Below are 18,596 nucleotides of genomic sequence, written 5' to 3' on the forward strand. Positions count from 1 at the left end.
GCTCCCTCTATTTGAGGCCATACTCATCAGCAAAACCGTGTAAATATTCCTGTTAAAACATGCCACCTCAATGCTGATATCACATTTGAAAGACTACATAATTCAGGAATCACAAGTGATCTTAAGCTTATTCCCCTTCCAACTTTCCTCTAATATGTCCTACCTCCTACACAATGTCTTCCACATGTATGTTGAACTTCTCTCACACTGTACATAGCTAATCGGAAGTGCGGGGGAAGGACAATACACTAAACACAAAAAGCAGTTCCCTATCTGCAGCTCAGTTCCTTATCCTAGCTTTCATCACATCTCGACTTCTCCAACTCTCCTATGGCCTTCCCAAATCCATTGCTTCCAAACTTGTAAAGATTGTAAATACTGTCATCAGACTTCTCATCCGTTCTCACAAACTACACGACTTACCCCAGTCCTCGGAGACCCCCGCAGGCTCCCAATTAAATCCCGAAACAACGACGAGATTTATCCCGCTATCTTCAAGATTCTCTATAGGCTTGCTCCCATCTAACTATCTGCTCTAAACTAATGCAACTCATTTTCACATGATCTGTGCTCCAGAAACGAATGCCTTTTGTTTAAAAAGTCAGTCATCCACTGAATGGCGGTCACCTCATATCTGCCTCCTCCCCCGACCATCTATTCTGCCGACCCCATGTTCATATACACATTCAGGTGCAAGACCATTCTCATGGTGGGTATTTAAAGTACAGTCAGCTGATGCAGCCCAATCAATTTCTGATGAAGCGCAAAGCAATTTGCGAAAAACGTATGTTGGTGTGAAATTCAGTCATGGCTCGTTGGGACATTCTGTCTACAGGAAAGCTATCCACACAGATTCCTATCTAAAGCGTGACAAAACCATCACTTTACCATACATAGCAGTTGTTACCAAAAAGATTTCCAAAATCTTAAACAAACACAAGATCCAGGTCCGATTCAATACAGTACACAAAATCTGTGATCTGATCCCAGCTGTGAAGGAGGTCATTCTTGACATGCAATACCCTGGAGTCTACAAACTGAGTTGTACCTGCGGTCGCAGTTACATTGGGGAAACGAAACGACATGTCTCGGACCGGGTTCACGAACACAAGGCAGATTTGAAACACGGCACAACCAATACCTCTGCCGTGGCTGATCAGGTGGGCTCGCACGATATCGTTTTTTCCGAGAACAAGGTACTCAGCAAACCTTCGGGCCTACATCAAAGATTTGTCCATGAAGCTATCCAGATATATAAACATAGAGACAACTTCAACCGAGAAGATGGGTATAAGCTGAACAACCACTGGAAGGATGTCATTAACCAGGTTGGTCCGAACTTGCTGTGATCCCCTCACAGCCCAGCAGACGGCACTTGCTCCAGCAGATACTCAGCTGCTTCTGCTTCCCCCACAGCGCAGTAAACAACTCGGCCGCCTTTGTTCAGTCTACCGGCGTGACTTCACCCTAGTTCATCAACGTTAACATGCGACTCTCTTTCCCTAAGCTCGTTCTCTCTTACGAGCCTTTCTTAGTCGTTGACGGAAGCTCATTAACTTTGCACTATAATTCCAACATGCTAATAACTTATTTCCCTAAGCCCTTTCTACATATTCTCCTTTCTTATGCGATGACGGAAGCTCATTAACTTTGCACTATAATCCAACTTGCTAGGAATCTATTCCCCTAAGCTCGTTCCTGAGCTCCTTTTACATCTATTCTCTTTGACTTGCTAAACCTTCTCAAACGTATACAAGCTCCTTCTCAAACGTATGTCAACCCTTGCTTAAACGGTTGTCTCGCCAGTTCTCACCTCATGACGGGGGCTTGTGTTGCCTCCGAAACGTCGTGATTTATTTTAGTTTATTTCTACCTGCGTGACTTTACCGAAAGAACTGAAGAGTATGGATTCCTGCAGTCACGAAAGCTTCAAATCAAGAAATGGAGATTAGATTTGTCATGTGTCTGCTGTGTTAATTTTCAGTGCACCACATTGTAACACTTCGTGGCCAATATCATCCATAATTGAGGTTTTTTTTAGTTTAGATGGCGTAAATATATGAATGTGTCGTTAAACCTGCCACCTCCCAACACAGCCAACTAGTAAGGGTTGTCATGTAAACAGAACATGCCAATTCGAACAACTATATCTTGTGGAAAAGTGAGTTCTATAAACAAAAGGAAGGAGCAGCAATGGGTTCTCCTTTGTCTCCTGTGATAGCACATTTGTATGTGGCAGATTTTGAAACAAGCAATAGCTTCAAGTACACTAAAACCCTCTGCTTGGTTTAGATATGTGGATGACACATTTGTGGTCTGGCCACACGCCAAAGATACATTTAACGAATTTCTAAATCTCAACTCGCAAAACCCATCCATCCAGTTCACCACTGAAGTGGAAGCTGACAGAACTCTACCATTTCTGGGTATTCTGCTCGGACGGGGTCACAATGGTAAAATAACAGCGTTTATCGAAACACTGATGCCTATCTGAATGCAGTCACACCATCACCCCGCACAGAAATGTGCTCTTATCAAGACGCTCATTCATCGGGCTAAGAAAAGTGTAAGATGGTGATAGTCTGAGAAGTTAAATTAAACATATTAAAGAAGCGCTGCAAATGAATGGTTACAATGATGCACACATCAACAGGACATTGAATGCTAAAACCAAATCAAGCATTGAAACTTCCCAGTAATTAAAATGATCAAAATACCGTACATCGCGGGAGTAACTGATAAACTAGCCAGATGTTTGGAAAAACAAAACATCCGAGTCAGATTTGGCACGGTACATAAAATACAGAAATTAATATCTGGTACAAAAGATGTATTACCGAAGCTACCAACGGAAGGTGTGTATCGGATTAACTGCACTTGTGGCAAATGCTATGTTGGGCAAACAGGACGATTAATCAGCGCAAGACTAAAAGAACACCAAATAAATATTAAATACTCCGTAATACAACTGTCCGCAGTAGCAGAACATGCGTGCCAACAAGGACACTCAATTGATATTGATAACGTTGAAATTGTGCAAAACTAGCTACTACTGGGCAAGATTAATTAGAGAATCTATCGAAATTGGAAAAAAAAATAATAACCTTTTTGGATAGCTACCGACTTAGTTGCTGCATGGAAGAGGATCATCAAATAATACATTTAAATGCATGGCTATATAGGCTGCCATACTTCAATAGGGATTACCATTGGTAAGGCTATTTTAATATAGACAATGGACAGGAAGGACAAGATCAATGGGTTCGCATAATTCGCATGCATAATGTACGTTGACTCAAGAGCGCAGAAGTGTGGTCACCACATCTACGCCTCTATAAAGACTGAAACATGTGGACTTCTCCACAAATCTGGCTGCCGCCTGATGAAGTTAGTTGTAATTACTGGTGAAACGTCGTACTCAGATTGTAAATGTTGTGGCTTGGCTCTCCAACACACCGATGTGCTGTACTAGTGACAAATTGACATGTTCTGTTTACGTGACAACCCTTACTTGTTGGCTCTGTCGGGTGGTGGCGGGTTTAACGACACATATTTACGTGCTCTAACCAAAAAAACCTCTTTTGTATGAGTGCACCACATCGCCAACCCAGATATAGCATTGAAAATTGTACTTAATTTGTTCCCTTGTGTGTCACTGCTCCTGCCCAGATCTTGAGCAGCAGTAAGGGGAGAAGAGAGACTTCAAGTTCCATTAAGGACAAGGTAATGCTCCTCTGCATATTACGGCACATATCGGTGATGCTTTGGTTAGCCGAGAGTGCTGATTAGCTGTGTCTCACGTTAAAGCCTATGTCTCACATTTGTTGTAATTTTCTGATTGTTATAATTTTCTGGCCCACCGCTATTAGACATCTGAAAAACTGCTTAACCGACGGCCATGAATGTTCAATAATTCCCCCCTGCACATACACTTCCGGCCCCCTACATCCTCACAACCACATCTTCACCACTGCCTCCCCCCCCCAGTCATCGTTACCGTATCGGACAAGTAAAGTTCGTGTATGGTTATGGCTGTGAAGTTAGATCTACAATTGTTTATTACTTGGTTGAAATAGTTTGGATATGTCGGATGGGTCTTCTTGTACCCCGCCCCCCCACATTACCCCATCGACGAAACCGGGCCTGGTTAGTGTACTTTAAATAGTAAAGAATGTCGGCGTTGCATTGTTGCGTGTTTCAGAGCTATATGTTCTATGATTGTATCGCCCTGAGTATAGTGTCCTCTGAGTTAGATAAGAAACCCGCCCACCTGACTCACAGGTCTCGCCCTTGAGCAGGGGTGTCAAACACACGACCCACGAGCCGGACCCAGCCCCCCCCCAAACCCTTTCCTCCGGCCCACCACGTGCTTAAATTTGTATGAATGATTTTATATATATATTTTAAAGCTTCTACCTAAACACAACCTGAATTTAAACCGTACATTGAGATTGGGGATTTGGTGTGCCTAGCCGCAAAAAAAGAAATCAACTCTCTTTTCCCACGCTTTCAGATTTTAAATCGGTAAATTAATACCGTATTTTGCTATTCATTTTCATAGGCCCAACTGTGTGGCCTGCGGGAGGTGCATTTCAATCCAAACTGGCCCGCTGTCCAATTGACACTCCTGCCCTAGTGCCTACACTTTGGATACCACTGGAAGTTGACCAAAAAGATCCCCTCCTGGACCCGATAGTTGGGCCTCCCCCTCCCACCAGGTTTTTTTCATTTCCAGAGTGGTACAGCCAAATCCCCACTCACCCACTCCCCACCGCCCCCCCCCCCCCAATTCTAGGAAGCACAATGCCAACCAAGAGCCAAGGGATACAGTAGCAATATCGCAGGGAAGGGCGAGACAGCTTGTAACAGATGTGCAACTGATATAGAAAGTAACTACACCCTCGTGATTAGGGAACAGACGAGAGTACCTGGGTTCGGCACCCTTCTATGGCAGGGGAAACGATCGGAGATAAAGTATTTCAAGGGGGAGGAAAAGGAATAGGGGAAAATGGCAGGGATGTGGGGAGGAGAGGAAATAATGTAACCAAACAAGACCCAAACTAAAATAACATCAACCTTATTTTTGTTACATTTTATTTTAACGATAACTATGTGGAAGAGAGGTTGGCGTAGTGTCCGGAGTCCACCCCAACTCTCCTATCCCTTCTTTCCGGCCCACAATTTCACAGTTATTCATGCTGAGTTCAGCAAAGACGGGTCCGCATGGCCTTATATTCGCTTTCCTTCCCTTTTAACTTATAGCTAAGATGTTCCATTCCCACTAGGGAGAGGAGAGTTCTATGCCACAGTCCCCAAGCGGTGAGAATAGTTTTCCTCACTGCTATGTAGAAGGTTTGGAGTCGAGCGTGCTGGTACTTTGTTAATCATTTAGGTCTTAACCCCAATAGGGTTGAGTCAACTGAAAGGTTCACCACCATGTCAGAAATACGGTTGAAGTAGTCCATAATATCCTAATAAAATCCAGGGATATCAAGGCATGTCCAAAAGGCATGCGAGTCTGTTTGCACTGTACCTGGTCGGGATCTTAGCGCATTTGGGGGAGGAATTAGTTAATTTAGCTGTCCTGTCACATAGGTCCCGTGGATAAACTTAAACTGGATGGGTTTTGATTAAAGTGACCTGGGGTCTGTAGCTTGGGCCCGCCATATCTGGGTCCACTTCCTAGGAGGAATGTCGTGTCCCGTAAACCTTTCCCAGAAATTTCTAGTTTTGGGTCTTACCCACATTCTCTCTCCATTAATGCATCTGCCAATTAGTATCTTTCCTTTTCCCCCCAACCAGTCTAAAATTGGGTGGGGAAAATAAGATCCAGGTTTTTATCTGGGACTTTGGTTATGATGTCCCAGATCTGATGGAATCAAAATAAATATGAGCCTGGGATATGGTGTGCCCACAATTGCTGAAATGTTTTTACCTTCCCTCGGTAAAAAGATCACCCACTTTGATAAATCTTATGCCTACTGCTTTGGACCAAAATGCTGCACAAAGACACCTCACCAAAATAATGTCCCAGCACCACCGAGTCGACCCCTGGAGTGAGCTCAGTCTTATACGATCCACCCACAATTGCACACACACATGGCGGCACGCGCTCGCACACAAACCAACGGTCCCCCGTGTAGCCTTAACAGACTGTTGGTCCGAGTGCACTTAGCAAGCAGTGCCTATGAAGGCCGGCGGAATACGAGCAGTGGGTGGCTGGCCATCACCACGCCTGGCCGCCTTTGACTTCTCACTAGCAATGTTTACACACCACACCAGGTACTCATTTGAGGCTGAGTCAACCAGGGGATGTTCAGGACCTATTTGGTTAATTGTCACTAGTGTTGATCGTAAGCGAGAATCTACGTCGGGTCACTTGGTTGGAATTGCAAAGCGCTCACCGTTGCACTACCGCTCCCCCCACACAGACATGCACATGGGGGCAAGCCTGCACACATTCATTTCCAGAGGGAGGCTGAGACCCATTACATCTCGCGGAGGATCGCTCTTCTGAACAAAATAGTTCCGTGGTTCAGTTCCCAAGTGCGAGTTCACTTTCACAAGTTGATGTAAAAAAATCTCATGGAACCAAGTTCGTAAGTTGGAGTGTTCATAAGTCGAGGAATGCCTCTATCTAAAATTGTTCATATTTAGCGTTAAAGACCTTTGACCAAACTGAACAAGGCATTGAAGTGTCCTAAGAGTTTCAGTAGAACCATCCCAAACAGTTCTGCTTGACTGCCACATTTGTTAAGTTTCCTTTGGCAAATGAATAATTAAGTGAATGTACATACAGGCCGTTTTATGGTCCTAAATTATTTGTTTTATTTCCCCACTGCAGTTCTCCAGGACAGAAAACTTCAAAGAATCGGAGAGAGATGCAAAGCGAGATGCAGTTAGCAATAGGGACCTTTATACAAAGGGAGGCCCAGGTGCCATAAAAGACCTGGATAAGAGGAGAGGCAGAATCATTGAGGGAGACTCAAAGACAAAAATAGACACAAAGAAAGTCTTGGATACAAGAAGTGTAGATAAGAGGGATTCCGATACAAAAAAATACATGCACACCGAGAGAGGCTCTAATTCAAAAAGCGTAGATGGTAGGAGGGATTCGTATACAAAAAAACATACTGACGCAAATAAAGTCTCGGATACAAGACGTACGGATGATAAGATGCGTTCTGGTACAGAGAAAGATGCTGACACCAGGAAAGCCTCGGATTCCAGAAGTACATATAGAAGGGATTTGGATACAAAGAAAGATACTGACGCAAATAAAGTCTCGGATACAAGACGTACGGATGATAAGATGCATTCTGGTATAGACAAAGATGCCGACACCCAGAAAGTCTCAGATACAAAAGGTACAGATGATAGTCAGGGTTCAGATACAAAGAAAGATGCTGACATCAGGAAAGTCTCGGATACAAGAAGTGTATATAAGAGGTATTGGGATACAAAAAAATACATGAACACCAGGAAAGGCTCAGATTCAAGAATAGCAGCTAGTAGATGGGATGTATATGGAAAGAAAGATACTGACACGAAGAAAGTCTCAGATACAAGACGTAGTACGGATGATAAGATGGATTCCGGTACAAATAGATACGGTGAAACCAGGAAAATCTCAAATACAAGAAGTACGGATGCAAAGATGAATTCATTTGCGGAGAAAGCTGCTGACACCCAGAAAGCATCAGATAGAAGAAGTACGGATGATAGGATGCGTTCCCGTACAGAGAAAGATTCTGACACCAAGAGAGCCTCGGATTCCAGACGTACGGATAAGAGGGATTCCGATACAAAAAAATACATGCACACAAAGAAAGGCTCAGATTCAAGAAATGAAGATGATAAGAGAGATTCGTGTGCAGAGAAAAATGATGACACAAATAAAGTATCGGATACAAGAAGTGTAGATGATCAGAGGGACTCAAGTACAAAGAAAGACACAGACGTGAAGCAGGATTCAGATACCAAGAGTGATGCAGGGGATTTGAGCGAGCAGACATCCAAGAGTAACCTCCGTGAGAGAGAAGAGACTCCAGCAATATGTGATGCCACAGAAGAGGTGATTTTTCGTGTATTCCTCGAGCACCACCAGCACCACCGATACATTTGCCACCACTAGCATCACCACCGACAACACTACCACTCGGCACCACCATCCTTGTTAACTTCATGTTAGCAGTAATCAAATCAAACATTCTTGGGCTCATTAAACATCCCTCGAGCTGTACGTTTAAGAATAGGTTATGTTCGATTATTACATTTATCAAGGTCCTACATGCTCTAATCTTGTGACTAGCTATAAAATAGTTCTAATTCTAAACATTTTTTATATCTATGAAGATTTGTAAAGTTTTTTTATGGAAATGTCATGTGCGAACAATGTACGCTGCCACATAAGGGGTAATATGTTAGTGTATACTGCTAGCACCACCAACAATACCATTGCCACCAGCACCATCACGGACACCCCCACCATGCTTAAATCACGCATGCTGTCAGAAAATGAGGAAAAGCACTCTGCTGCCAATTTTATCTGGAAAATGTATTTCAACACGAATTAGTAAAAGCTTATTTATTCCATTAATTATTATGAACTTTAATTATTATTTCATATGTTTTCAAGAATATTTTTTTGTTAAGTTAACTGAGTAACAATCGCTATATGACAATATTTTGTATAGCAGACAAAACAATTATTCTTGATTTTATAACGTACGAAACCCTAAGTAAATCACTGATAGTTTCTTTCGTATGTATTAATAGCAGATTAAATATGTAATTTATTATTTGTTATCCACTCAATTGCTGTTCAGAAGAAGAGTGGATCTCATCCATTCCTCCTCTAAAGGAGTAAAGACAGCAGCAGCAGCAGGCGCGTGTTTACAATGTGCTTGATGATTTGGGATTTGTGGCCGCCGAATCTTTGATGCGCAATTTGTGCATCAGGTGACTGCTTGATGGAACCATAACACAGTATGGCAATGAATCTAGATCTCTTTTCCAAAAACATAATTTTTTGGGCAACAGATCAGCGGTGTTGGTGGAATGACTCCTGAGAACACGGAGAAGACCTGGTTTCCCCTGAGCATGGAGAACATGGTAACCCTGGACGAGGTAAAAGAGGATGAAGTGCTACAACAAGATCAAGAAGGTGCTCCTCTGCTCATGGAAAAGAATTGGCATGGAAAGGGAAATTCAGCGAGGAAACAGGTAGAGAAATGCGTGACTGGAACGAAGGACCAGGAGCAAGACAAGATGACGACACTGGTGCAGATGACAGAAGAAAAGACAGCAGCTGGCAATGTGGAACTGGAAATGCACGAAGGTAAAATTGAGGTTATGGTGGAGCCGGAAGGGGGTTCTGTCCGGCCACAAAGCAGCAATGATGCAGACCCAGAAAACACGCGGGCTGGTGACGAGAGAGCCACAACGGTGACTTCATTGACAGAAGACGAGGCAACACCAAGCGGAGTGATGGCGGGAAGGCAGCCGTCCTCTACAAGAGGTGAGGGTCCGAAGCGTTTCCTTTGGGATGATTCCCAAGAAATGGGGACTTTCAACCAAGATGTCCAGAGGTGGTAGAGTTCGATTTTTATCCCCATCCTGACATTTTAACTTTTACACTTTATTTTGGTATCACTGTATGTGTGATGTCATCACCATTTGTTGCTTAAGAGTAGCCCTCTTTTTACCCAGTCTCCATAGGCCACATGCATACAACGAATTAGGAGTGGGAAGTGAGTACACGTCATGCTTGCAGTTTGTTACGATACACATCACTTGCTGTAGACTAGGTGGCTTTTGTATAGCAGCAGATGAATTATGTTATGAATATACTAGCTTCTTTGCCCAGTCCTAGGATGGAAGCTGTAATGTTTATGTAAAAATTGAGCAGAGTATAATTGTGTCATGTGTAAATTTAATGGCAGTGAATCTTGCACAAAAGTATGTCATCAAACTTCACTGCATTTCATTGTAGCACTATTAATGGCAGTGAATCTGCCACAAAACGAAGTCCTAAAACAATTCACTGCAATTCACTGTAGCACTATTATTGGCAGTGTTTCTTGCACAAAACTACGTCAGAAAACCCAAATCATGTCGCTGTAACACTATATAATTGACCTTTAATTTGTTCAAATTCACTGCTGTGATACTTTATTCTTCTGCTTTCAGTCACTGGGGTTGAAATAAATTTGAATTCGATACAATATCTGGAAAATCACCGAGAAATGTCTGTTACTATAATGTAGAAGCATAAATTAGACTTACCTTTCGTCTCAAGTGCTTGAAGAAATAAAGACACCAAATCCACTTTGTTGCTGCGTAGAATTATTTGTTAGATTCACTTTCAATATATAAACGTCAAACTTATAGTGAATTTGCGGATAAAAATATTTCCGCTCGACCTTCTTGCGTGAGTGTAAAAATCCACCCGTTCGTGAATATTAATGATCGGGGGGGTGCGGCATGTGGAGTGACGTCACGCGCATTACACACAGACATTCTTGGCTCATTACACTAGTAATAGCAGTGGCATGCTTGACAGCGCAGCAACAGATTGTATAATGACAGTAGGAGGAGCATGATTATTGTATCAGAATCGCCTGATCTATTTCAGGTTCCTTCTCACCAGGTGGAGCATGTTGTTGATGGAGAGCTTTTTTCCCGACCCCACTATGTTTGACTCTGTAAGTGACCTAAATAGTTTAGAATATCAAGAGAGAGTTGGTATAATTTTGCTATTCCATTGAAGAAGCGCAGACTACAGTGGTCTACTTGTATGCTCCGCAATTTGGGTTGCATGGCCATAGTCATACTGTGGCTTGTCTTGAAATTTCCATTCATGAAGGAGATATGGGCATCGGCCTGTTGATGTTCTGATGCGGTTGATTACACCGCCATCTTCGAGGAGTATCTACGCCAGGAGACGCGAAGATGTTTACGTCTGTAGTGAGGTGTTTATTCTGGAAGTTTAATTGTTCTACTCTCTTCCCCAAAATGGATATCGTTAACTGGCATAAATCCTCTGGTTGAGATTGTTGTGAGAATGGAAAATAATTGATGTTTGTCGAATTTCACATTTGAAAAAAATGAATGATGTGTCATGGCGTTTGTGTTTACATTATAGGGGAGCAATAGTGCAGCGGTTAGCGCTCTGCACTACGAACCTGGCGACCTAGGTTCGATTCCCGCTCAAGGTCAACACCAGTGATTATCTGAACTGGTTCTGGGTCTTACCTCGGTCAACTCAGCCTCAAATGAGCACCTGGTGCAGTGTGTAGTAAACATCTCCACTGGTGGGAAAAAGGTGATAATTTAACCAGGTTTTGTGATCATGAGTGCTGCTGTAAATGTCAACAGTGTACCAGTCTCACTTCAATTTAGCAACCATCAGTGCATTATAGACCTGCTACACTGCTCTTAACAATGCCTGTGCACCGTCTTCAGCAGGGGAAGCCAAGGAGAAGGAGGGGAGGCAGGAGGAAGAAGGAAAGCATAAGGCAGCAAAGGACGAGGCACCGACAGAGATGGAGGGAACAGCGAGTGTGTGTGTCACGGTGGAATCCAACCCAGCCACGCCAGACGAGCAAGCTGGCGAGCAGGGAGACGCAATGGCGGCGCCATCTACCATCAAGGAAGAGGTTCCTTGCGGAGCGACGAGGGATGAGGAGGAGGAAGTGGAGAAACAGCCGGGATGTAGAGGGGGCAAGAGGGGCCGGCGCCGTGCTGGACGCCAACGAAGCGCGACTCTAAGTGTGCCGTTAAGGGGTAAGGGTGTGTCTTGAAGTTCCCTTCTGTCTCAAGCTGCATGGAATGGCATTGCGTCCTGCGGTTTACGTTTATCCTCGCTATCTTAAATGTAACCTCACAGATTAATCACTATTTGGCAATCATATATGGAATGCTTTATGAAGCTGATAACGTGTAATTAGTCTGCTTATTTTAAAAAAATCACTTAACTGGATATTGTTCGGGTTGGTTTGTGTGACGGAATTTTTATTATCCCTTTTGTGGCTCTCATGGCATAGCATTTGGTCTGCTTACAAAGTTTTCTAAGGATACGAAAATATGTTTCTCAATATGCAGTATATATATATATATTTTTTAAATGCCTAACGTGTTTTTTCGATGCTGATGAAATTCGGAGTCCATATTCAGTGAATACGCCCAGACATTCACATGGCAAACACCCTCCTCGGCAGCGCAACAATGCCAGATCACACACGAGCCCAGAACATTCGAGGCTATTGCACAGTTGTGGTCGACTGCTGCCCCATCCACTGCACAGTCAGAGCTGCAACCATCACATTTTTATTAGTTCGGCATATCGGGAGGATGGCCTCTTTGAGCAATGTTTTCCAAATGACACTACTGTATAGGGTGTTGTTTGCAAATGGTTATGTGACACTGATGAATTCTATAACCATGACTGAATGCTGTCCCTAGCCCCACACTTGTCCAAGTGAACAGAAAACGTTGTTGAATGGTTAAAAAAGTCAAATGTTCTTGACATTTTCATGAACTAAAGCCTCGAATTGATTTTAGAGTTTCCCTTAAAAAAATGTCCATCATTTGGTGAACATGATGAAACTTTTAACTCCAGGTTATTGATGATGCTGCACGTTTGCATGGAGTAGTGCTATCCTGTAGGTTGGTGTAACGCTGGTACTGTGATCCAGCACTTTAAAGGCAATGCTTGATGGATTGTGTAGATTTGTTCAACTTCCAAATCCACTTGGCCGCAAGGGGGCTATCAAGTGGCTTGTAAATCCATCCGTGTGACCCTCTGAGCATCATCCTGTCCTACTGTTTTTTCTCTGGGTGCTCTAGTTTCCTCCCACATACAAAACATAAAAAATAATTGTCCAAACTTACCGATGCCGGACCATTCTCGAGTATTTTTGTGACTCGTTTCCTGAGTAAATGCAATTATTTTAAGCTATGAGATTTTAAAGTTTTGTGGAGACTGATCTGGATATCCGTATATCTCAAATGTCTTTGCTGACATCAGAGCAGGGCAGTCGCAGTCCAGCAGCCAAGAAAGCCCGGGTGGAGATGGTGGCACCAACATCCAGGGTCACCCGGTCCAGAGTACGAAAAGACGCAAGTGAGTGATGTTTGTGAAGGGTCACGCATTCAGTGCGCACGTCCACGATGCCGATATGTCAGTGTATTGTCTGAAGACTCGACCAGAGAGTATTTGGCCGCTATACATTTCAATGTGATAAGCCACTTCGTTGAGCTATCATTTGTGGCCAGGTCGCTTCTGAACAAGACCTTTTTCGATCGGTGGGCCTTACCTGGTAAAATAAAAAACTAAACCAATTCATGGGCACTAATCCCCAATGTTCGCTGATCTGTTGATCTATTACATGTGGATCACAACAGATACATTTCAGTCAGTCTCTTGCATACCCAACCAGGAATTGTTTTGTAAATGTGTTGTATACAAGCTCTGTCAGATAAAGGACATAATTTGATTGAAAGTTAGTGGCAAGATGGCTCAGAGAGCCAATGAGCATGTCTAGAGGCACTGAGCCAGCATTGGGCTCAATCCCAGAGTCACCTGTGATGATCAAATGCATTTTTCAAGTGTGGAGACTTCGAATCTCACAAACTCTGCCATTACTAACGGTGCACATTCTTGTGGTCGTTCAACTCCCAGGTGTTGACATCTGCCCGAAGCAGGGTGAAGAGAAGCTGGCACCCGACGAAACCAAGAGCCAGATCGAGGAAACTCTGACACCGGGCAGCAGCCAGACCTCTGAGCAGGAGCCTCCTGGTGAGAGAACGGGTTTGAGTCCAACAGTTGTGCTGCTCCTGCAATGAGTCTCTTGTTTTATTGAATTCAATTAAAAATAATTGTTTCATTCCATTTCTGAGAATTTACATGCCACCAATAGTTTTATTTGAGCCATATGCATAACATTTCGAGAATTGTATTGAAGTGATTTTAGGAGCGGTTCTGTGTAATGTCATCTTCCAGGACCGGTGGTTGTGTGCTCACTGGGAGAGTTCCGTATAGGAATTTGTGTGAAGACACCAATAGCATTATTAAAATATAGTTGGGAGAATTAAAACAAAATTGCTGACATTAGTTTTCCTGCCAAGGATGCTGTTTGCAGTCTAAGTGACTTCTGCACTTCAACCCTTGATAAATACTGTTGCGGTGACCCTTGAAACACAGAACTTTTTCCTCATCCAAATGAAAATCCAATACGTAATTCATAAAGCACACTTATCCCATCCCATACAAAACCCGTGTCCCATTACGATGTATTTTGATGATCACAAATTCTTGTGAATAATAACAGTAAAACTGCTAAAAACACAGCTGAAATGCGACGATAATGCACCCACAGCATTGTATGTGACTGTTCGGCTCACTTTTTGACTGGCCACCGTGCTGTAATGTTCGTCTCAAACTTTAACACTAGAAATGGCCTCATTCATCACCCCGGTGTCTTCCGTTCCAGCCCCAGTCCGTGTCTCTGAACAGGTTGAAGAGAAGGTAGGTGAAGAAGCCAAGAGGCAGGCAGAGGAAGCCCTTAGGCCTGAAGATGCACGGACCTCAGAGGGGAAGGTACCTGGTGAGTGTGAGACATTTACAAATGCACTGGACTGTGCCTATGAAATGTCACAGTGTTAACACCTTCCGAAGTCTTCTCATATCACTTGACAAAGGCCTTAACTCCCAGAACACCCTAACCACACAACAGATCCTCATTTACACCCTCGTCTCAATTTTTAATATCCATGCTCCCTTGCTTCCACAATGCTGGACTGCAGGTGTGTTGCCATGCCTGACCAATTTCATTCACTGCTGATGATGTGGGTGTCTCGCTGTACTCTATGGGAGTCTTGCTGTGCCCATCCGCTGGGGAGCGGTAGTGTGGTGGTTAGTTGACTGCGCTCCAAACCTGACGACCCAAGTTTAATTTTAGCTCATGACCAATAATAGTGGTGAATATTTGAACCGGTCCTGATCCTACCCAAGATTTTGACTCCACCTTAATTGAGTACCAGGTGCAGTGTCTAAACATCAGACTTGGGGAGACAAAGGTGGCCGGGCGTGGTGTTGGCCACCCATCCCCTCATGTGCTGCCCTGGCCTTCATAAGTGCTTGCTAACATCACTTGCCTAGACAGTGTATTTAAAGGCTATTAGGAAGATATTAGTCTGTATCCTCTGCTGTAGCAGAAGTGAGGGGCCATACCACAAACTAACAACTATCTTCCAACTCCTAGGATCTGAGCAGGGTGAAGAGGAGCCGACAGCCAAGAAAGACATGAAACAGCCAGAAGAAGACACGAAGCAGCCACAGGAAGACACTAAGCCACCAGACCAAGACACAAAGCAGGCAGCGGAAGATACGAAGCAGTCGGAGGAAGATGCGAAACAGCCAGGGGAAGAGACGAAGCAGTCTGGGGTAGACACAAAGCAGCCAGAGGAAGACACAAAGCAGGCAGAGGAAGACGCGAAGCAGCCAGGGGAAGAGACGAAGCAGTCTGGGGTAGACACAAAACAGTCTGAGGTAGACACGAGGCAGCCTGGGGTAGACACAGAGAAGTCTGGGGTAGACACGAAGCAATCTGGGGTAGAGACAAAGCAGTCTAGGGTAGAGACAAAGCAGTCTGGGGTAGACACGAAGCAGTCTGGCGTAGACACGAAGCAGCCTGGCATAGACACGAAGCAGTCAGGGCAAGACACAAAGCAGCCTGGGGAAGAGACGAAGCAGTCTGGGGTAGACACGAAGCAGCCTGGGGTAGACACAAAGCAGCCAGAGGTAGACACGAAGCAGCCTGGGGTGGACACGAAGCAGTCAGGGCAAGACACAAAGCAGTCTGGGGTAGACACGAAGCAGTCTGGGGTAGACACGAAGCAGCCTGGGGTAGACACGAAGCAGTCAGGGCAAGACACAAAGCAGTCTGGGGTAGACACGAAGCAGCCAGAGGTAGAGACGAATCAGTTTGTGGTAGACACGAAGCAGCCTGGGGTAGACACAAAACAGTCTGGGGTAGACACGAAGCAGTTTGTGGTAGACACGAAGCAGCCTGGGGTAGACACAAAACAGTCTGGGGTAGACACAAAACAGTCTGAGGTAGACACGAAGCAGCCTGGGGTAGACACAAAACAGTCTGAGGTAGACACGAAGCAGTCTGGGGTAGACACGAAGCAGTCTGGGGTAGACACGAAGCAGTTTGTGGTAGACACGAAGCAGCCTGGGGTAGACACAAAACAGTCTGGGGTAGACACGAAACAGTCTGGGGTAGACACAAAGCAGCCTGGGGTAGACACAAAACAGTTTGAGGTAGACACGAAGCAGTCTGGGGTAGACACGAAGCAGTCTGGGGTAGACACGAAGCAGTCTGGGGTAGACACGAAGCAGCCAGAGGTAGACACGAAGCAGTCTGGGGTAGACACGAAGCAGTCTGGGGTAGACACGAAGCAGTCTGGGGTAGACACGAAGCAGTCTGGGGTAGACACGAAGCAGTCTGGGGTAGATACGAAGCAGTCTGGGGAAGAGACAAAACAGTCTGGGGTAGACACGAAACAGTCTGGAGATGACACGAAACAGTCTGGAGATGACACGAAGCAGTCTGGGGTAGACACGAAGCAGTCTGGGGTAGACACAAAACAGTCTGGGGTAGATACGAAGCAGTCTGGGGAAGAGACCAAACAGTCTGGGGTAGACACAAAGCAATCTGGAGATGACACGAAACAGTCTGGGGTGGACACGAAGCAGCCAAGGGAACATCACATGCCAAAAGATGCCAAGGCCTCAGAAGGAGAGCTTTCTAGTAAGCATTATTTTAAAACTTACCCCCTCAATCCAGAAAATTGCTGTAATGCCAATGCTGTAATGCCAATTCTGTATTGCATTCATGGCTGTGTGTATTCCATTGTGACGAGTTGGGAAAGCGTTAATCTAATAGTGTATAGATCATGGGTAATGATAGTTTTATTGTGCCGATGGCTGTATCTTGTATAGTGTAGACAGCTGAATTGTGTTGTACTGATGTCTGTGCCCATTTGTATGCTCTCCTCCTAGTACCAGATGCTGCTAAATGTTGTGGCTTGGCTCTCCAACACACCGATGTGCTGTACTTGTGACAAATTGGCACGTTCTGTTTGTGACAACCCTTACTAGTTGGCTGTGTTGGGTGGTGGTGGGTTTAACGACGCATTTATATATTTACATGATCTAACCCAAAAAACCTCTTATTAAATGAATCTTACTCTCGTGCACCACAATTGGTTCTTCTGCATATAAAATATTATTCAAGCATTATTTAAACCAAGTGAGAGCCCATCGAGACGTAACATCTCCCCACCACAGGAGACTTGAGAAAAAATTTGAGGAATATAAGGATTGGGCGGTAACGCAGTGATTAATGCACCACTCTTTAAACGCAGTGATACGCAGGTCTATTCCCAGCCAAGATTAACATCACTGGCGAGTAATGGATGGACTAGCCTTGGGTCTCTTTCGTCATCCTGACACTGGTGAACTGGGGTCAAACAACCCTCTGTGACTGACATGGCATGGGAGGCATTCATTCAGGAGTAGATTGACAAGGAATGTAAACAATCTAAGTCTAATCTCGAGTGTGTTTGCTTGTTAGTGGTGCTGGCTTTTAGTCTGGGCAGCCACTTGTGATAAAACCAGGTTCTCAAGGATAGAAAAGCCAATTATTTCAACCCAGTGAGAATGACTGCACACAAAAAGCCACCATGTTAAATTTTGTGTTGCTATGTTCCTGTTGACTTGATGAATATTTACTTGTGGAGTCACTGTTAATGAGTGACTTTTGACAGGATTGGAAGATCCTCATGCTGGATCTGAGCAGTGTAAAAAGGAGGAACCCATCGCCGAGGAAGCCAAGAGCCAGGCAGAGGAAAACCAGACTCTGGGGGATGGCCAAACCTCTAAGAGAGAGAATCCAGGTGGGTCAGTGAGTCGGATTAACTTAAGGTACCCAGAGGTTGCAGACCTCGGGAAAGCTCTAAAGCTGAGTGGCAGTGATGAGGATCTCAGAATAGTGCTTGGAGGAATTGATGGCGAGGTGTAGCATCAACAGCATTGCTCCTCTGTTGTCACCTTGAGAGAGAAATGAGAACGAGCAAAGCCGTGAAGTAAAATATATATTTTTTACCATGGTAATTAAAGGTGCATGATTAATCATAATTTTTTCCCTTTTTTCTGGTCGCTCTCCTTCCCTTCCCAGAGGAGGAGCCGGCAGCTAAGAAGTCCAGGATCCAGGTAGAGGATGCGTCGATGCCGAAAGATGCTCCGAGTTCAGAGAAGCAGCCTCCCGGTAAGCGCGATACACTGAGTACCATATTCCCTCGTTATTCGCGAGGGATACGTTCCGGAGATGTTCGTGAATAGTACACTTTGGGAATAGTGATATTGGCCTACAAACATCTCTCTTTCTAATGAATTACTTAAAATAATTACGAAAATAAGCTATTAAATAAATTAAAATTATCTCATCACATTCTCATCACTTTATCCGTCATTAATTTATCTGATCACTTTCTCTCGAGATGCAGTCGTGTAGAGTTCCAGATGC

General features: G+C 44.3%; 1 protein-coding gene across 3 annotated transcripts in view; it reads left to right on the forward strand.

Moving 5' to 3' along the window:
* LOC133348611 (serine/arginine repetitive matrix protein 2-like) overlaps nt 1–18,596 on the forward strand; it is a 37,911-nt gene that overhangs the window by 13,649 nt on the left and 5,666 nt on the right. For all 3 annotated transcript variants that reach the window (XM_061561517.1, XM_061561518.1, XM_061561519.1), the window contains 10 exons: nt 3,670–3,723; nt 6,845–8,074; nt 9,043–9,520; nt 11,467–11,787; nt 13,031–13,126; nt 13,685–13,801; nt 14,496–14,609; nt 15,267–16,820; nt 17,839–17,967; nt 18,249–18,338. In XM_061561517.1, the coding sequence (XP_061417501.1) occupies nt 3,670–3,723; nt 6,845–8,074; nt 9,043–9,520; nt 11,467–11,787; nt 13,031–13,126; nt 13,685–13,801; nt 14,496–14,609; nt 15,267–16,820; nt 17,839–17,967; nt 18,249–18,338 (4,183 nt within the window). The remainder of the gene's footprint in view (nt 1–3,669; nt 3,724–6,844; nt 8,075–9,042; nt 9,521–11,466; nt 11,788–13,030; nt 13,127–13,684; nt 13,802–14,495; nt 14,610–15,266; nt 16,821–17,838; nt 17,968–18,248; nt 18,339–18,596) is intronic.

This window comes from Lethenteron reissneri, chromosome 27 (genome assembly GCF_015708825.2).
Source record: "Lethenteron reissneri isolate LAM-NWPU_2019-01 chromosome 27, ASM1570882v1, whole genome shotgun sequence".
Taxonomy (NCBI): Eukaryota; Metazoa; Chordata; class Hyperoartia; order Petromyzontiformes; family Petromyzontidae; genus Lethenteron; species Lethenteron reissneri.